We start from the raw sequence: 20,406 nt of genomic DNA, 5'->3' as shown, positions 1-20,406 counted from the left end.
AATAAATATTAAAAATTAAATTAAATTAAATTGGATGGTCATAGAGAGTTACATTGTATGTATTAGTTTTAAAAAAAAAGGTATATATATATATATATAATTTAAATGTTTGTGATTTATATTTATATTTATGTTGGTTGTGGTCCTCTTAATCTTTTAGCATCATCCATTAAACCATAAAGTAATGCACAGAATAATCCAACAATGAATATCCATAATAAAATAATTACACCAAATGATTTAACTTGTTTTAATTTAAAAAAAAAGAGTTAATAAACTTTTGTTGATTATCTTTTCGTTGTCTCTTTCCTTATCTCTCTCTTTATCTCCTTTTACATACAAAATACAGATGGTTTAGAACCGCATACTAAATATTTCCCCTCCTTATCTTTCTTTACAGGACTAAGATGAGATGGTCTAAACTTCTTTACCTTTGCGATAACTTTATTTACTTTTGACATCTCTTTTCTATCTATCTATCTATACTATATGCTTCGTGAAGTTCTATTTACAAAGATCTTGCTTGTGCTGTATTGTTCAAAAGTATTAATTTATATATAAATATACTAAACTAGTTAAGTTTTATCGTCGTGTTATAGTTAGTTATATCTATCTATTTAAAATATATACAAAGTTATAAAGAAGAATGAATCGTTGTGCGTGTGTGTGCGTGTGTATGTCGTTTAAATCATTATAATCTTGTTTGAGTATATAAATATGTGTATTAAAAACCTTTTTTATGTGATAAAAATAAATTTATTAGTGTCATGACAACGAAGAGATCGGAAACCTTTTGTGAACTTCGAATTCAAACAAGTCTGTCGGAAATAAATGGAGAGAGATAATTAATTTAATATAAAACCATTTAGGTTGTATGAGTATTTTAAATTATTCTATTCAACGTTCTGTAGGGGTACATGTATCCCAATTAATATGAATATCATTTTTGTTGGGGATGATGATGTCGACAAGGTAGTATTATATATCTAGTGAGTGGGGGTTGATAGTGATAGTGATAGTGGTCGATATTTTTTAATTTGATCAAAAATGGTATTGTTTATGTTTTGATGTTGGTTGGTGTGTGAGAGAAAAAAAAGAGAGAGATGGATAAAATAAAATAATAATATCATCATCATCCTCTTCTATCAATCAATCAATCATCATCCATTAGTAAAATCAACATTATTCTTTTTACGAGTTATTATTTTTATTTTTTACTATTAATATACCTATAGATATATATAAATCTAGATAGAGATAGACAGAGCTTTTTTGTGAAAAATGGGAATGAATTTAAGATCACTGACCGTTTCGGATAAATTATCATTACTTATATTACTATGTTCATTTGCTACATTTGCTGTTTTAATTCCATCATTTATTAGTATGTAGTCCGTAGTCAGTCTAATATAATAATTTAGAAAATATTATTAATATACTTCTTTTTTTAAAAAGTGAATTGGTATTCTATACTTGGAACAGTACAAGATCCAAATGATGAGACCAATGCACAAGTAAAATGGTTACAATTCTCATATACTAATGCACAGTTGTACGAGTACCCAACCGGTGCCAGAAAAGGACCTGCAACAACACTCCGCGAGAGCAACATGAAGAATTTGAGTAGTCTGATGGGTGTATCGTTGGCATTTAATATTGTAGCTTGGGTGATTTCCATTATCATCATTATTTCAATCTTTATCAATCGTGTCATTGGATTCAAACATTTTACATTTGCCTATATCCATAAATATTTACTATCAGTTGCTTTCCTATTGGTTGTCATTAGTGCATTTGTTGTAATGAGAATACCTGGTGCCATTAAAGAAGTAAGTATTTTAAAATGAATGTTAAAATATAATATATTAAATACTTACATTTTTAATTAATTAAATCTATAGGATTGTAGTTATCCAAATGATAAAACAAATGATATTGCATCATTTATCTGTTCTCTATGTATTAATAATACTTGCGATAAATATCCATACGGTGTTGGAATCAATTCATCTTTTGGGTTTGAAATTGGTTGGAATTTTACAGTCTCTGTCGTACCAATTGTTCTAAGTGGAGCTATTGCTTTATATTTAACTGAAGTAAACAAAGATAAGAAGTTTTAATTAATACTTGATCAAAAAAAAAAAAAAAAAAAAAAGAGAATTGTAAATAAATAAATAATAAATATATTTTTTTTTTAGAAAATAATAATATTATTAATATTTATATATATATTATACATAGGGGAGGAGGAGGAGATATCTATCATTTTAAAAATGAAGAGTGAATAAAAAAAAAAAGGTTGATTGTTGAAAAAATATAAAATAATATTATTATGTTTGGTGTCAAAAAAAATTGTTTTTGAGTCGGATTATGTAGTTGCATGACCTTTTAATTTATAAGTGTAAAGTCTAAATTGATGACCATTCTTTTTTATGATAATGGCAACTACAATCGCCACTGCAGCAGCTCCAACAACACCAACTACAACTCCAATTGTAATCTTTTTCCAATTTTCATTTTTCTCATCATCCCCATTCTCTTGACTATTACAATCATCCTGACTTGATGATTCATCCTTACCATTAATTAATAATGAAAAATCCTAAATATATAAATGAAACAATAAATTATTAAATAGATTGTTTAAATATTTATATTATTATTATTATTTTTTTATGTTTACATACAGGATCAATTAAAGCATTTGAAAAGAAATGAGGAATAGAGGAGATGATTTGAATGGTACCATTTGAAATTGTATTTTGAATCAATGTGTTTCTTAGAACGATTGGGAATTTATCAATGATCGCACGATTTGGCATTCTAGCATAGGCCACCTTACCATCATCAAATATTGAAACAGCAGCCTCAATATCACCAACAGAGTTTGATGTTATATTCTTGATTGGTGAAATACACAATGGTGTAGTTGAATTTAGATTCGATAATTTAACTTGTGACGATAATTCCAATGTATTTATTAAATTTTCAAATAACCATTGTCTAAAAGAGAAATAAAGTGATTAATATCAAATCTATATATTTAAATATTTGTTATATATTTTTTACATACGAGATTGAAATTGAATATTTAACTGAACCAACTTTAAGAGAAATATTTGTACCATTGATAAATGGAATTGGAAAGGTATCTGATAATTGATTACTATTGTTCAAATAGGCAATTTGAGTAAATGTAATATTGATACCAAAGAAATAATTGTTGACAGTAGGTGCTTCATAACTCCATTGTTTCATTTGGAATGGTGTTTGGTGGATTGGTTCAGTTACATTGGTTTTCTTGACTGGTGAGAATGTCCAATTGAGCGATGCCAACGATATACTCTTTACAGCGTTTCCGTCAATATCCCTTTCAATCAAATCACCAAGATCAAATCTAAAAGCTGCACTATCCGAATCAATATGAATCCATGTACTATTAACAGTTGTATTCTTTTGTTCTTGACTTGAAATATTCATATTTGTTTGACATTCAATTCCATTCCATCCTGGATAACAATTACATGCTAAATAAATTTAAAAAAATAAATTAATAAATAAATATTAATATTTAAATACCATTTTTAAATATGTAATTCTTTCTTTTGTTTGTTTTTACATACTTCCTAAAATACAATCACCATTTGATGAACAATTATTATTACAAGTAAAATTTGGTTGAGGAAGAGTTGATACCAAGTAGGGGATGGATTTGACTTGGGTATAGTTGGCGTTACGAGTGATGATGGTCATGTTGTAGACAGCACCAGAGATGAGATTGTTGATGGTGCAACTTGTACCAGTTACATTTTGACATTCACCCGGTTGGTAGAGAGAGTTGGGACTGAGACTGTTGTACAGTTGGATAAAGTATTTGTTGGCACCTGGTACACCTTGTGTGCTTTCTGCCCAGTTGACAGTAATGGCATTGACTTGTGGTCGTGATGCGTTGATACTGGTTCCAGATGGTGCAGGTGGCATTGTCCATACAAAGTAGTCGATAGCAGCCGATACAGAACCACCTCCAGTCGGGTAGATAGTCCTCGACTGTACTTGGAAATGATAGGGAGTGCCAGGACTCAACCCAGTGTTTTCACATGTATTATCTGGGATGTCTTGGCATATAGCCACACCGTTTCGTTCGGCTGTGTACCGTGTCAAGGCAATACTGCCACCCGAGTAAAAGTTCAATACAATCCTGTCAGTATAAGAGACTGAGCTGATAATTGGGTTTTGAAGTGCATTGTACAGTGTGACCATGATCGATGCAGTGTATGAAGGTACTCCGAATCCAGCAGATGTAGAGTTGACAGTGACGTTGTATTGGCCCGGTGCACCTAACCCCTGAATCAAGCAGTTTCCAGCAGGTACATTCTGACAGTTTGACACTGCTCCCATGCCACTGTTAGCAACCGACACGCTAAATAATACCGAAGGGTATTGCGTCGAGAATGATACAGTTGCACTATTCTGTGTTGTTGAAACTACTTGTAATGTTATTTGTCCTACATATCACACACAAATACAATGTTTGATTAATATGCAAAGTAGTACCACTATATGATTACAAACTACATACCATTAATAGAACTTACTATTAAACAAAGTATTACAAATACAAAGTTGATTAACATCATATTAATATCTCTGTATCTCATTACGCTATGACTATGATTATTTAAATCAATACACTATGTTATCTCTTTTAATTTGTAATTGTTATCACGCGATGAAGAATAACAAGGTGAGCGAGGAACGATTGTGGGCATACATGGGGTGGTTCCCTCCCTGTCTGTCCCTTTGATTGGTGCACCATCTATAAATATCTTCTTTGTAACTTTTATAATAACAAAGAGACACAAAAGGCGATGAAGCAAAGATCGTGTTGAATTAAATTAAAAAAAATTTGTTTTTTTTGGAGCAAAGTAAAGTCTGGTCTGAACTTCGTTCTCTAATCATACACCAAACCAAAGAATATATACTCGAAAGAAGATAATGTCTAAGAAAGAATTCATGGTATAGTTGACATACAACAACTATCTCTTTATTATTATTAATCAACCTAACTAACCTTTTATTAATATTCTTTGATTATAATAGAAGAGGAACAAACATTGGAGTCTGATACAACTACTACTATATTTTTTACAGAAATAGAATTAAAGAGAAAATATAAAGATGAATTGATAAAGATTGGTCAAAGATTTGGTGTTGCTTGTTCAACAAGAGATACAAAGGATATAATCATTCGCAAGATTATGGAGAAACAAAATAACCCATTGAATCAATTTAATAGAGGGACACTAGAGTATGCACTGCCATGGATAATTATAACAAAGATACTGGATTATGTTTGGGCGTCTAGTCAAGTGTGTACATGCTATCATAGTCAAGCAGCCATTCAACAAGTTGAAGATATAAAAAACACACCAAAATTATATGATAACCCAGAGACTTGGTTATACTGTCAAAGTGTGTTGGACAAATGTCGAGAATATGAACAAGAGAGATTGACTTGTCCAATGCATACATACCACCATGCAAATGATATCAAACACCAATATACATAAAAACAAATGGAGATATCAACTGCTAATCATATCAAAGAGAATCAACCAATACCTCTCCTCCAACTATTTCAAAAGTCTTCAACTTGATATCTTTTTTCAAGGGGAAACTGCAAAAGCCCATCTCGACAATCCATTTTGTCCATTCAAATCATTAAAGAATGTTTATCTTTATCGGAATAGTTCCGACAGTTTGGTCGAGTTTAAAAATGTAATCTTTAATAGGGTACAGAAATTAAAACTAGGCACTCCACTTGATACCAAACCATTTTCCAAACTCTTTGGAAACATTAGATCATTGACTAGTGGAGCAAAGTTTATCAAACCAAACATTTCTCCTTTCAAGAATCTTGTATCTATCAATTTTATAAATGGATATGGTATGGTCGTCAGCGAAATTCAGTCAGTTCTGGATTCGTTACCACAGGGTATGGTAAAACTTCTTATTCCAGATCTAGTATTTTCGGCAGAGTATACACTCAAACAACCTCTTACCAATTCCCTCAGGATCAGTAATATTTGTCCTCCCCAACAAATGACTAATCTTTGTACATTTCATTTGACCAGGCCAATGATCTTTAATCATGTTTTACCATCAGTCACCAAGCTCATCATTCACACTACAGATTACATAGATCCACAGATATTCTCCATTATTATACCAAACATTCATACTTTGAAAATTGTAAATAGTGATACAAGTTACGATCGCAATTACTAAAAGTTCTTTCAATTTGGAATCAAGAATATTATTTGGGAGCTCTCACATTCTGCATTCAAACTCCAACTTGGAAAATATTTTCCAACTAATACATACCGATATACTGGGTCAACATTTAGTTTATCAGGAGCAACACAATTTCATTTTATATTGCAAGAAGATGTTGTTGAAAAATCAATCTCAACCAATGTACATATATCTCAATCGCAACCACAATCACTTCCTCCTCTACCATTTCCTCTTCCTCCTCTTCTTCCAACACTTCCTTTTCATTTGATTGAAAAGATTATCAAATATTCATGGAATGGGTATTACTGTACTTGTCATTTCGATAAACCATGTGATCCGAGAGAATCCTCATTATCTTTTTTGTGTAGTGAATACAAAAATGTCAAATCAAAGTGTCTAGTTCATAGAGACGTTGTTCCCGATTTACAAGGCCAATCAAATCAACCAAGTCATATTGCCCGAATCAATCAACTTCGATTTTCCTTGACAATGATATGCAAGAGATTATTCTCTTTTATTTCAAAACAACTATTTACATCGGTTGGATGGTGTATCTGGACTCGATACTGGGCCACTTTTACAGATAGACATTATTCAAATCCATTTTGTTTATTTGGTAAATCAATCAAAAGTTTCTCAATTTCTCTTGAAGATTTGGCTATCTTCAAGATCAAAACTATCTCGATATCCAAAGGTTATCCATCATTCATCGTAAAGAGACGATGATAGATTTCAATAATGATCTAGTTTCTCGTGTCTATTCATTGGAATCGCTCACTTGTTTGGATATCTCTATGACAGTGGTTTGGACAGGTTAAAAGATATGCCACTTTCCAAATTCTACTATAATATCAAGTCGAATAGAACAAAAAATATCGATTTTATCAAGCAGATGGCTAGTGGTCGAATGTCTAAATCTCTAGAGGCTGTTTCAATTAATAGTTCAGATGTTTTGGATCAACCTCTATCATTTTGGCAACCATTTCCAAGATTAAAACATTTTAGAATCATATTGGCCTATGGCAACCCTTTACCAAATGTAAATATCTCTTCCTCTTGGCATCAACAAAATATCAATTGGTTGTGACAAAAATATTGCTTTATGTAGGGTTAATCCGCAGATCAAACAAGTAACATTTATTGCTTCGACACACAAAAGTATTCTAACAGAAATGGGAACCTGTCCCAATGTTACCAAAGTGGTACTAAGAAACATTTATCAAAGATCTGTTGATGTAGATTCCAGTCGGTTCTATAAATTCAATGGAATATTTATAAACCGTGGTCTTTGTTTCGTTAATGAATCTATGAATACTGCCATACCTAAAGATGTTATAAAGAAATGGGTATTCTCCAAGACTGATGGCGAATAACAAATAAATAAAGCATAGACTCTTTCGCTATTTGAGTATTATATTAAAAAATATCTTTAAATTCCTATACCAAGAATCTTCAAATATTCAGCAGTCTTCATTTTAAAATGAAGATCGAAAATGCAGAGATTGGCTCTACTCTCAAGACTTATTGGATAAATATCAACAAGAGAGATTGACTTGTCCAATGCACACGTATCATCATGCAAATGATGTCAAAATATCGAGCAATATTGCAATCTCCAAAAGAACAAATGGAGATGTCAACCTTGTACCATATCAAAGTGAATCAATCAATACCTCTCCTCTAACCATTTAATCAGTATTGAACTATCTTTTGGAACCATAAAAAGACATCTCGACTGTCCATTTCTCCATTCAAATCATTAAAGTCCATCTAACTTGGCTGGCATAGTATTATGACACCTGATTTTTACAACCTTGGTTGGAACAAAATAATGTGTGATCGAGTCGACTAGGAGAAATTAAAACTAGAAACTTAAGGTGATACCAACCTCTTTGGTAACATTATCTAGTCAATCATAGTTTACCAAATCAGAAATTACTCCTTTAAGCTATCAATTTTCAAAATGGATCAAGAATTGACTCTGACCCAATTAAACCAAAATCGATTTTCCTTGGTAATAACATGCAAAAGATTATTCTCTTTTATTTCAAGACAACTCTTTACATCGGTTGGATTGGACATTCGATATTATAACTGCATGGAATATTTTCAACACACGTCTTTCATATCCATCGTGAAGGTTCTGGTAATCGTATTTGTGATATTTCAAAGATCCTGAAAAGAAATGGGTATTCTCCAAGATTTAAATAAACCAAAGAGTTTTTTTTAACAATATTTTGATTCTAAAAAATCTCCCAAACATACATTTTTTAATTTTTTCGTTGTATTATGAATAGTAGTAATAATAATAATAAATATCTAGCTAGATGCAGAAAGCTATAGAACCACCAACAGAGTTTATAGATTTAATATTAAAGTTTGTAAAGCTAGGAGAACGATGGAGAAATAATCAATTGAACGATAATGACATTCAAATAGAAAGCGAAAGCGAACAACTTTTAAATGATTACAAATCAAAACAAGGTGATGATTTAATACTATCATGGTTATTGTATCTTGTTTTAAATGGTGATACTATTATATCTACCTCTACAAATGTATGTAATGATCGATTGTAATCATTTATTATTAAACATTAATAATAATCTTTTTAGGTTAAAAGAATGTCACTCCATCTACTTGATAGAGAATTAAAGAAATATATCAAAGTCAAAGAATGGGAGTACAATCAAAAGATAGTCAAGAATATCTTCTATTCATCTTCGATAGCATCGTCGTCATCCTCTGAACTAAATTTAATTATATCAATCTTGCGTACTCTTTTGATTAAAAACAATTGTTCTAGTAAATATGGTATGTAATTGTTTATTATTTAAAACCATTTTTACATACCAATTACCTTACTAATATGATTACATTTATTTATTTATTTAGCTAGAGATGAATTTATAGAGTTTATAGAAAATGTTATTAAAAGTGGTAAAGATAAACCATTTAGAGAGATAATACTAAAGATAATAGAATCATTTAGAAAAAAGTATCTCCGATCAAACACAAAAAAATACTTGTTACCAACTTTTTGCAACATTGCGACGAGTTTTCTAACAGATAATAGTAACCATCAATATCAACTACGTGCACTCAATATCATCCATCCAATGAAAAAGACAACATGTGCACCCAATTTTACGGTTGCACATTTATTAAGAAACAACTGTCAATTCCAATCTCCAACCTTTAAATTTTCACACGATACTGTTGTACAAGCTTTGGTTGATCGAATAGATATTATCATTGAAAATCACAAAAATGATGATTTCATCTCAACCGTCATCCAAATCATTCAATATATTGATCAAAATCAATACAAATATGTATGTCTATCTGTTTAAATAATATTCTTTATTTCTAATCTCTTTCTTTTTAGGTTAGCTATAGAATTGGTCCAATATTGTTGAAAAGATATAAAAGTTCATCTTCCTCGATTGATCAAGAGTTTATGAAGATTAGTATTTTAGGAAAGCATTTTTTCAAATGTCTATTTGAATTGATTAATTATAGCTACTCTATCGGTAAACCATGTCTGCCAAATGATTGGCAATTGGATTTTGATATTGACTATTTTTCAATCTATCTTGCACCAATCATGAAATCTATCATCCAGACTCAATCCAATCCACCATCAATACCAATAGATTTCTTGAATACAATGGTACCTATTTTATATCCATATTGGAAACACTTGGTCGGACCTATATGTAGTATAGAATGTACAACCAATATCATGTCGAATATGTTGGCATTGTTGGTATCGAAAGAAGGATTCAGTAAAAATAGTTTCACTACATTTAACCTTTTCATAGATTCATTGATGGATCCGTCCGGTACTGGCAACATTGAAAAAATATTTGGCGAAATAACAAAGATGATTGAAATGATACAAGGAGGCGTTTGGACATACGATCAACTTTTAAGAATAACCAATTTATTCATTGAACGAGATAACAAATATCAAGATTGGAAATATATTACACAAGAGTCTATTTCTAACCATGCAAAGTTACACCACCTATTGGCAGTACACAGAGAGGAAATGGTGTTACCACTTTCATCGATACGAATATCATTATCGAAAATATTAAAGTATGATGTATCATCATCTGATCTCCCATCAAACTACCATATAGTACCAACCATTATATGGAAATGGAAATTATTATGCGACTATGAAAATGATAAAGCCAGTGCTGCTGTGGAATACTACCAACAAATCATTCCACTACTATTTGACAGATTATCAAAACCACTCAAGATTTATAATCAATATGAACACCAAGTTTGGCTTCAAAATGAAGAAATGATGATATCATTGTGGCAAATTGTCAATTTACTTTCTTTGTACAAAGAATCTCAATTGCAACAACAATATCAATTACATTTTGATAATATTTGCAATCTTTTATACAAAAATCGATCACCGATGTTATTGGATGCTTTGGATAAACTTCAATCTGATGATATTGATACTTTTAAATTAGAAATCAAAACATTATTTAATATTAAAATAAATAAAAAGCAAATTCTGGTTTGAAAATCTAATAATCGCCTCCATCTGTGTGTCGTGTGGCAAAGATGAATCCTCCAAACATTTATTCTTCCAATGCTAGGAGACCACGCTGCCAGTAAAGATACTGAAGGTTTCTGCTGCCAACAACATTCCACCACCAGTTTGGGACATCACCCTCCTCAACCTCAATCAAACTCCAATGACTACAATCTTGATCGCTTCGTGCGGGATTTTTTTTTAAGTCCTATCTGAAAGAGAACTACACGGTGATGACGATGTTTTAGTAATTAAATCTTTAGATACCAGCAAGAGTTCAGAATAACTCAAGAATTCGCTTTGCGCGGGAGTTTTTTTTTTTTTAATAAATCTGGACTCTAGTCGTCGGACAATAGAGTAATTATGGTTTATTTGTATTAAATTAGTTAGGGGTTCTGTTAGTAAAGGGGCTTGTAGCCCCGTTGTTGGGTGATATTAATTCTTTTATTATTATTATTATTATTATTTTATTATTTTATTATTATTATTATGATTAATATATTATTATTATTATATTATTATATTGTTATATTATTATTGCATTATTACTAGATTATTGTTGATGTATCGCTTTTTGGCTAATAGTTGGTGGTGATATTGGGAGAGGGGTGTGGCAAGTTTCCCCCATGTTCTTGCGCACCTGGCGAAGGATTGTCAGGCATGTGTTTGGGTCTTGATTATTTCGATAGTAGGGCTGTTGGCGAGGCTGTTGGGTTTGATTAACCAGTTTGGCCTGTTCGACGTAGATTACCTTTGAATCTTGCACTGACCATCTTATCTTCGTTTTCATCAGGTGATATTGTCGAGTGATGAGAGGTGGGAGCTATTAGCTCTATTTGTTCATCAATACGACGGGAAGCTTCTTTACCTGTTGAATCGAGGGGGGCTGAACGGTTCTGTGAGTTACGATCCATAGTTCTTTTGTCAGGTTAGTGACCAGATCGTGACTGTTGGAGGGAGTGCCCAGTGTCACCATCCATATGTATGTGTGTCGAGTAATGGTTGGTGGTTATGTCTACACCATGATTATCTATCTTTTATCGTTCTGTTGTTCTTATTGTTATGTTGATTGATGTTTTGATGGGATGTTGATGATGTTCATTTCCAATTGTAATAGTAATGTGAATACTGTTTTCAAACTGTATTGAATTGTTGTAATAATAATTAAATTCCACCTATTAATTATTATTCCTATTGTTTCGATACTGTTTTACTATTGTATTGTGTTGATTAGAGAAGGAGATGGAGGAAGGAGCGAGATATTTTTTTTTTGTTTTTTTTTTCTTGTTGGTGATCTTTGATATAGGCAGTGCTTGTGCTCGCTCGCGCCCCTTATTTATAATAATGATAATGATATAAATAATTGAACAAGGGGCACACCAGGGCAATTAGTTGTGGCTTTTAGTGAGTGTGAAAGGAAATAGTAATGTTGATAAAAGATAGTTGAAGATAGTTGATGATTGAGTGAAGTTCTATAGTACTCTATACGTAATTCTCTGTTTCTATCTCTTTCTCTCTATTCCAGAAAAATTCCAACTCTGACGAGAGGTGCGGGAGTATAAATAGGTATAAATGCCATTTTTCAACATCCAAAAACGTGCTTCTATGGCTCAGTAGGCAGAGCATGCGGCTGTTAACCGCAGGGTCGTTGGTTCGATCCCAACTAGGAGCGACTTTATTGCCTGTTTTTTTGCCCGAGCCGGCTTAGCTCGTGAGTTTTTTTATTATATTCTTGTTCTACTCACTGTTTCCTACATTTTTACCCATTTTTCATCAAAATCCATCAAATCCTGATTAGCAAAACCTATTACTGATGAAAAACCATTGGATTAAAAAAAAATCCAACTTAAAAAGGTACACTTTATTGTTCTTTTTTTTGCCCGAGATGGCTTCGCTCGTGAGTTTTTTTAATATATTCACTAATTCCTTCATTTTCATTTTTTCCATATGTATTTTAATCCTTGTTTTACCAATTTTTTTTTTCCAAAAAAAACAAACAAAAACTCCCCTCTAAAAAGAAATAAAATAAAAAAACAATATTACATTCCGAGTTAAATAAAATCACCTTAATAGACCAACATAATAGAATTTATAATTTATAAATGTACATTTTATTTAATTTTTTAATTTTAATTAATTGTTTTTTTTACCATCTTAATCTACGATTAATTCTATCCAATTGTCTATTATGTTCTCTAGATTCATTCAACATTTGATCATGTTGTCTATCATCACGAGCATCTCTTTGTCTACGATAGGCGAGATCTTCTTCACGATCTTGACGAGCCAACTTCTTTTGATATCTTTCTTCAGCAAGATTGGGAGTGACCAAAAATTCGGTCTTTTCTTCGATACCAACACGATGGGGAGAGTTGGACATTGACCCAAGGTTACATTGAATGAGGATATGGTCCTTGACAGGTGGAGCATTGTATCCTACACGAATCCAATCAACACCAAACTTGTTTTCAGCAAATTCACTTTCATTGATACGGTCATTGTCCTCGTAACGAATGGTATAGTTGCGGACAGATTGCAAGAGTTTTTTGGCTTGCAAGTTTTCACGACACAACTGGATGAGTGGGTGTAGCTCATCGGCCATATCGATCATGTTTTGGAGTACACGCTTGTAGTTGACAATGGCCATAAAGTTGCGTTGTTGGATGACGCCCTCCCAATCAATCTTGATGTCAACTTGAACCTCGACGGCTTGGGCAAGACGGGTCTTGGCATCGTCCAACGACTTGCTTTCGTGACGTTTAATGTAACCACGGACAGTCAATAGACGGAGACCGAGTGCATTTTCAATCTTTCTACCATACTTTTCAAAGTCACCTTCAGCTTCCTTGAGGAACTTTCTAATGTTTCTGACGCCAATCTCGCATTCGAGGGTGGTGCCATTGTGGCGAATAGCAAGACCGTCGCTGCGACTGGCAGAAATCTTGATTTGAGTGACCATCTTTTGGAGTTGAGCTTGCACTTCAGAGTATTCTACGACGTTTCCGAGACCATAGGTGGTGGACAATTCACCGGCGAGATCTTCTCCCACCAAATGGAGGTACATGATATAGTCATCGATATTGGCAGCAAGGAAAGAGTCGGCGAGGACTGATTCCCAGTCGACAACCAATTGAACTTGCTTGCCAATGACCTTGGACAACTCGTCTTGGTAGCTCTTGAGGTCGACACGCTTGGCAATCTCTTCACGAGCCTTGAGATCACGTACCTTAAAGATACGCTCGAGTTCAATACGCCATTGCACAACTTGGACGGCAATAGCAGCCTTGAGATTGATGCTGACTACAAGGTCACCATTGGCAACAGAGAATTTGTAGGCCTCTGATTGGTTAGAGATGGGGTCAATCTTGAAAGTGATGGTAGCAAGTTGTTTTTGGATACTCTGCTTGACAGTCTCATAGGTAAAGAGTTCAGCCGATGGAGCGTGATTAAACCATCCACTTGAAATGAAATGAGAGAATGAAGCGATGACCTTGCAATAGACAGCCTCTTCGAGCTCGACAAGGTACTCGGGGTGAGTGATAAACGAGGCATAGTCGACACGGACAATGACGGGTTTGCCAACCATGGTAGATAGGGTCTTGCTGGCTGTATCAAGGTCTGGTTGAGCACGTTCAATAGCACGTTGAATCTTCATTGGACGAGTTCCCAATACATATTCCAATTGGTATTCCCATGGTAACATCTTTCCATTACGACGTGCTTCATCAAAGTTGATTGTAAATGTAAGTGTTCCAGAGGTAGAGTCAAGTTTAGCAATGACATTTGGTTCAGTTGTTTTACGTTGCTTTTTAATGCTATCAGTAGTATCATAGGCAATGACAATCTTGTTAACCTTTTGTTTGTATTCTCTAGCAACAATGGCATCCTTGCATAATCTAGAAATAGCTTCTAGACCGTGATTTGGTACATCGACAACGATACCTTGAATAGCCTTGTATGCAGCAAAGTCGGTAGTGTAACGACTGTATTGTCTAAAGTGGTCATACTCGATCTTGATGGCAACATCCTTGCCTGAATCCTTGGCAAGCTTGGCTTGGATTTCGTCGACCAATGGGAATGTGTCTTGAACGGCACATGGAAAAGCAACGACTAGATTCTCCTTGAAAAAGGTGGTCAAGTTGTACTTGTTGGCACGAATGTTGGCTGGGTCATGATAAGAGACGTAGAATTCATACGATCCATTGTCGGCAAAGTATTTGTAATTCTCTTCTTTGGAACGCATAATATGACGCAAGACAAATCTTTGTGTCTTGAGGAATGCGATTCTACCAACATCATAGGTATTGGTATCAATGATAGCACTCTTGATATCACGTACAAATGTATTATCTACACCTAGATTCTTGACGATATTGTTGTAGGTGGCTACTTGTACCTCGGGTGCCTCCTTTTCAACCAATTGCCAATCGAAAATGACTTGTGACGAGTAACTGTCAGATGATGGTACAGCAATGACATCGAGACGGTTCTTTTTCAATTCAGTATGTTTGACTGCACGGTCAATCGTTTCTTTGATGGCTGGCACCAAAACATCTCTAATTTCAACCTTGTACAAACGAGCTTGGAAAGAGTTGATAAAACGTTCACGGAATGTCTTTCCACCTTCAGTTCTATCTTCAAACATGGTTTGGACGGTGAGTACGCCGTTATCGGCCAAGACGACTGTACGCTTGTCAAAGATGGTCTTGCCATAGGCAGCCTGTACAAAATTGACCTTTACAATCTCCTTTAGCAAAAGATCGATTTGATCATTGGAAAAGGTTTGAATGGCGAGGAAATAGTCGGCGAGGATAGCCTGTGCAATGGCAATGACGTTGCCCTCCATATTGGTACCTTCATAACCCTTGGACGTTAAAAAGCCAAAGTCAAGTTCCACAGGACACGCAAATCCAAGTGCTTGTCCAGTCTTTGCATTCTTGTATTGACGATGAGCATTTAATCTAACAGCAGTCTCTTCTTTGATCAGAGTAGTGAGGTCAGTCTTTTTAACGGGCACAGATGGACGTGCTGAAAAGGCTTGTACAATCTTGCTGTCAAAGTAGAGACCACAATTACCAAAATCTTCAAAGATGGTTTGAAGAGTCAAATGTCCGTCTTCATAGACCACCTTTTTGTTGGATGTAGTGGTACCTTGGACGTGTTGGATGGTGACAGATCTCAAGTATCCCTTGATATTGTCCTTGAGAGCATAGTCGGTACAGGCCGACTTGATCGACACGTAGAGCTCACGACATAGACGGTAGAGACCCATATTGATGTTTCTAATGACCGTGTTTTGTTTGACAGACGATGGATACACCATGACAGACTTCCAGTCCAAGTAGAATGGTGCACCAATCACTTCGTCACGGTCATCTGAAATCTTGAATGCCGACAGGTTAGCCTCAATCTCTCGAAGTGCAAATTGGTTCACGATATCGTCAAATTGTGGTTTGTATTCCATCTCGGGACGTCCCTTTTCTTTTGGTGGTTCAATGACAATGGGTACTGGAGCGGGTGGAGCGACTACGACAACTGGAGCGGCTACAACTGGTTGTGGTTGGTATACTGGTACATAGGCAGGTTGTTGTGGTTGTTGTTTATATGAATCTGGAATACCATATGATGGCTGAGCTGGTTGGACTGGTGCAACGGCAACTGCAACTGGTGCAGCAGCTACAGGTTGCTCAGCAACAAACTTGGCAGATGGTTGTGATCCAGATGGTGGAATGAATTCATTCAAACCTTGAGTAATCTTCTTTTCAAGGTAGTAGGAACAATTGACAGAATCTTCAAATGGAATGACCAATACAAGACACCCTTCATGAGTCAAATAGGCACGTTTGGAGGTAGCAGCTTTACCTGGAGTATGTTGGAGTACAAACGACACGAGGAAGTCGCGAATCATTGGTTTGCGGACTGCATCGACTTTGGCAACGGCTGGCAACACTTGTTTGACGATATTGGCGTAATTTGTCTTGATGGAACGGAGAACAGCGTCACCTGATGCAACCAACACGCTACCCCAATCAATGTAGACGGGCATATCGAATGCCATCCCCAACACGGCTGGCTCTACCTTGAGTGGCTTGGCCAATGCCAAAATCTCCAATTTCAAAGTCTCGGCTGATGCAGTTGGGAAATTTGGTTGTGAAAGGTCAACGATACAATCATTATTAATTGGTGTAGTTGAAACTGGAACTGCTGCTGCCGATGCCGATGGAACACTTGAACTTGAACTTGACATTGAACTTGATTGTGGAACGACAGCAGCTGCTGATGCTGCAGGTTGTTGTTGAACATCAGGAGCAACAAAAGCAGCAATCTTTTCAGATGCAACATTGGCAGCAGTTGGTCTGAATTCATTCAAAGTTTGAACGATCTTTTTCTCTAGATAGTAACTACAATTGATTGAATCTTCAAACACAGACACTACCTCCAATGTACCGTCTGGATAGAATGTAGATTTCTTAGATGTTGATGCTTTACCTGCTGTATTGGTAACAACAACTCTTGATAAATATCTATTCACATTCTCTTTATTTAAATTGTCCATCTAAAAAACAATTAACAATTAACAAATTAATATAAAGTAGATTATATTATATTATATTCTATATTATATACTATATCTATCATACCTTTTCAAAAGAAGAATCAACTTGTTTCAAGATAGAGACAATATTTGTCTTTACAGCACGAAGAATAGCAGCTCTTTCATTGGTGTACTTTAAGACAGCACTGAAATCAAAGTACAATGGTACATAGGCTGTTATACCACCAATGAATTGTGGATTATACTTGATCTTATATTTGTCGATTGCATCCAAAATCTCTATATATATATATATATATATATGTATATAAAGTTAAAGGAGATATGTATGAGTATGCAATAAAGTGACGCGTGGGTAGAGGTTAAAAAAAAAAAAAAGGGTCGATCAACCAACAAATCGTAAGACACTACCTTTGCTCTCTCCTCACCTATTGTACTTTAGTGTGGGAGGTATCAAAGCAAATCTAGACTATCTTTCGAGATATCTCTCTCTCTCTCTCTCTATGTGTCATGTGATAGTATAATAATAATAATAATATTTACCATTTCTTGTATTATTACAAGCTTCATCCGCGAAATCAGGGATTGGTAATGCGTTGCTTGGTGTTGGACTCATATTAACTACTAACTAATTACTAATCTCTATGATTTATGATAGATATATAGATATATAATAAAAATAATGTTACAACAAACAAACAACAAACAATGAATAAAAGTGGTGATTCAAAGCTTTTAAGCTCTCCTCCTCCTTCTCTCAGTAAGATTGCAACAGTTTGGTACAACTGTTTGTTTGTGAAATAAAAAAATTTAATCACTCGATGAATCGAATGAAGCAGCTTGGATGCACCCTCCCATCTTCCTGCTTTGATACCCTTTCGGATGACCATAAGAAAAGAAAAAGAAAGCACAACGAATCCGTCATAAAATTCAAGGATTGGGCCAAAAAATATCTTGGTCAAAAACTAGGTACCCCCAAAATGATGATGACAGTTTACTATGGTCCTGGGTTATGTCTCAATCAAGCAAAGATTAATTTTTATTCGTTTGGTTTATTCGTTTCGTTTCGTTTCATTATCATCCATTCATTTGTTGTTGTTCGTTATACACATCATAATATACACCAATAGATTATCTCTTCGTATCAGTGTAATTTGGTAGTTGTAGCAGTACTTTTGTATTTTGATATTATTTTTTTAAATACCAAAAACATATTCTGATATCTTTGACATGATTGATGGTCTGGTTGCTTGTGTTGGATTTGATGAACTATTATTTAAAAATTCTGATGGATCATATGGACTATAAATATTATACATATAAATAAATAAATAAATATTAATATTAAAATTCAAAAAAAAAGGGACAATATTATTTTTGTTTTGTTTCTCTTACCTTCTTGATGGAACATAAGATTCCAATTCTTTAAATGGAGGTTGAACTTTTGGAGGAGGTAATGGAGTGGAAGATTTGGTAATATCTTTGTATGGAGTGATACCAACCATATAATTACCAATGATGGTTCCATTTTTAGACAAGAGGTCACTGGCTATAGACTCGTTTTCTAGTTGAATGTGCATCCAATTTGAGGCATTTGATGCTGGGTATTTAGTCTCTACAATGGTTGCTGTCGATCCAATCTCATCCAATACCAAATCAGATGCTGACAATGGGAATCCAAAAATGGTCAACCATCTCTTATCATACTTGTCAGAATACAATTCAGATGTATCAGCAGTTGGTTGTGATAAATATGGTGATGTTGAATTATAAAGTACTAATTGTTGTTGTGATTGTTGTTGTGGTTGAGATGATTGTGAATTATATAATTGTGATGATGTTAATAATCCCAATGTATTTTGATTATTATTATTATTTGATGTTGAAGTTAGTAAATTATTATTATTATTATTAAATTGTGATGATGTTGAAAATGTTGATGTGCTTGGTTGTTGTTGTTGTTGGTATAATTGTTGTTGTTGTTGTTGAAGTTGACTCAATTGTAATTGAGTTTGTTGGATTTGCGATTGAATGGATGGGGTGTTGGGTTGGATGATCGATTGTTGTTGGAGATTGACCAATTGGTGTTGGAGAGAATGTGCAAGTGTCTGGATCTGAGCTTGTTGACTAGACACTGCTTGTGCACCACTCGAAGCGGGTGCATCGTAAAATGAAAGGTTTGGTTGGAATGACATTGATGACGACGATTGTTGTTGGTGTTGACTACTTGAAAAGGGTTGGATATTGCTGCCACTACTGCTGCTGGCATAATGCGATGGTGCAGCAGACGGTGTTGGAGACTCATCATATATAGATGCTTTGGGAACATAGTCCTTGTCAATAGTTGTAGTTGCACCCGACGAAGTATTAATTACCATTGCTGGATAGTATCCTCCTCCTCCTCCAGATGCACCATATCCACCAGCAGCATGACCACCACCAACACGGAATCTAAAAGAGTCGGCAGGACTTTGAGCCATGATACCACTTCTAAAAGAGTGATCGTACGGTGCCAAAGGAGACGATTGTTGACCGTATGGAGGTGATGTCATAATAGACTCGGGAGCAGTCTTTCTCTTATCTGTCGATGACATTAAATCAGATGTCTTATTCTCTTGTACAAAGAATCTACTTGGAATATATTGTTTGTTCTCTTGTTGTTGTTGTTGTTGTTGTTGTTGTAATTGCTGTTGTTGTTGTTGTTGAGAGTTCAAACTACTATTTGATAGTTGTTGTGTTTGAAATAATTGTTGTTGTGGTTGTTGTTGTTGAGGTTGTTGTTGCTGCTGTGATCTTTGTAGAGGTGTAGTATTATTATTATTATTATTTAATCCACCAAGACTTGATAATGACAATGATGCCGACGAGTTGTTTGCACCCGACCCCAAGCTACCCAACGACGACCCACCAGAGTACAACTGACTCGAAGTACTATTATTTTGAAACATCCTCTTCTCTTCTTCTTCTTCTTTGTGATCGATCGATCGAT

The 20,406-nt window shown here is 34.4% G+C and overlaps 7 protein-coding genes and 1 non-coding gene across 8 annotated transcripts; 4 read left to right on the top strand and 4 right to left on the bottom strand.

Annotated features, from left to right (window-relative positions):
- Nucleotides 1-128: 128 nt before the first annotated feature.
- DFA_06897 (uncharacterized protein) lies at nucleotides 129-461 on the bottom strand (the record flags this gene model as incomplete). Its single annotated transcript, XM_004358084.1, has 2 exons — nucleotides 129-244; nucleotides 341-461. The coding sequence occupies 2 exons, from the start codon at nucleotides 459-461 to the stop codon at nucleotides 129-131; spliced, it is 237 nt and encodes a 78-aa protein (XP_004358141.1).
- Nucleotides 462-1,281: 820 nt separating this feature from the next.
- DFA_06896 (uncharacterized protein) lies at nucleotides 1,282-2,205 on the top strand (the record flags this gene model as incomplete). Its single annotated transcript, XM_004358083.1, has 4 exons — nucleotides 1,282-1,384; nucleotides 1,456-1,829; nucleotides 1,902-2,113; nucleotides 2,199-2,205. 4 exons carry the CDS (start codon nucleotides 1,282-1,284, stop codon nucleotides 2,203-2,205), a joined length of 696 nt encoding a protein of 231 aa, XP_004358140.1.
- Nucleotides 2,206-2,368: 163 nt separating this feature from the next.
- Nucleotides 2,369-4,658, bottom strand: DFA_06895 (uncharacterized protein; the record flags this gene model as incomplete). Its single annotated transcript, XM_004358082.1, has 5 exons — nucleotides 2,369-2,602; nucleotides 2,688-3,003; nucleotides 3,074-3,527; nucleotides 3,624-4,484; nucleotides 4,580-4,658. The coding sequence occupies 5 exons, from the start codon at nucleotides 4,656-4,658 to the stop codon at nucleotides 2,369-2,371; spliced, it is 1,944 nt and encodes a 647-aa protein (XP_004358139.1).
- Nucleotides 4,659-4,995: 337 nt separating this feature from the next.
- Nucleotides 4,996-7,115, top strand: DFA_06894 (uncharacterized protein; the record flags this gene model as incomplete). The annotated part of the gene is made up of 5 exons (XM_004358081.1): nucleotides 4,996-5,016; nucleotides 5,106-5,472; nucleotides 5,672-5,947; nucleotides 6,446-6,913; nucleotides 7,045-7,115. 5 exons carry the CDS (start codon nucleotides 4,996-4,998, stop codon nucleotides 7,113-7,115), a joined length of 1,203 nt encoding a protein of 400 aa, XP_004358138.1.
- A 74-nt stretch (nucleotides 7,116-7,189) lies between these two features.
- On the top strand, nucleotides 7,190-10,849 carry DFA_06893 (uncharacterized protein; the record flags this gene model as incomplete). Its single annotated transcript, XM_004358080.1, has 9 exons — nucleotides 7,190-7,380; nucleotides 7,406-7,662; nucleotides 7,784-7,954; nucleotides 8,246-8,311; nucleotides 8,350-8,393; nucleotides 8,625-8,855; nucleotides 8,913-9,111; nucleotides 9,193-9,632; nucleotides 9,686-10,849. 9 exons carry the CDS (start codon nucleotides 7,190-7,192, stop codon nucleotides 10,847-10,849), a joined length of 2,763 nt encoding a protein of 920 aa, XP_004358137.1.
- A 731-nt stretch (nucleotides 10,850-11,580) lies between these two features.
- DFA_06892 (uncharacterized protein) lies at nucleotides 11,581-11,775 on the bottom strand (the record flags this gene model as incomplete). The annotated part of the gene is made up of 1 exon (XM_004358079.1): nucleotides 11,581-11,775. One exon carries the CDS (start codon nucleotides 11,773-11,775, stop codon nucleotides 11,581-11,583), a length of 195 nt encoding a protein of 64 aa, XP_004358136.1.
- Nucleotides 11,776-11,921: 146 nt separating this feature from the next.
- Nucleotides 11,922-20,365, bottom strand: DFA_06890 (uncharacterized protein; the record flags this gene model as incomplete). Its single annotated transcript, XM_004358078.1, has 6 exons — nucleotides 11,922-12,036; nucleotides 13,012-17,417; nucleotides 17,503-17,696; nucleotides 17,961-18,041; nucleotides 18,622-18,719; nucleotides 18,813-20,365. 6 exons carry the CDS (start codon nucleotides 20,363-20,365, stop codon nucleotides 11,922-11,924), a joined length of 6,447 nt encoding a protein of 2,148 aa, XP_004358135.1.
- Nucleotides 12,461-12,533, top strand: DFA_06891. Its single transcript has one exon. It is a non-coding gene; the product is annotated as a tRNA-Asn (tRNA).
- Nucleotides 20,366-20,406: the final 41 nt, after the last annotated feature.

Source organism: Cavenderia fasciculata (assembly GCF_000203815.1).
Source record: "Cavenderia fasciculata unplaced genomic scaffold Scf_ET2XIPL01CNAVH-3, whole genome shotgun sequence".
In the NCBI taxonomy this organism is placed as follows: Eukaryota; Evosea; class Eumycetozoa; order Acytosteliales; family Cavenderiaceae; genus Cavenderia; species Cavenderia fasciculata.
Note: the sequence above shows the minus strand (reverse complement) of the source record. Positions and strands in the feature narration are given on the sequence as shown.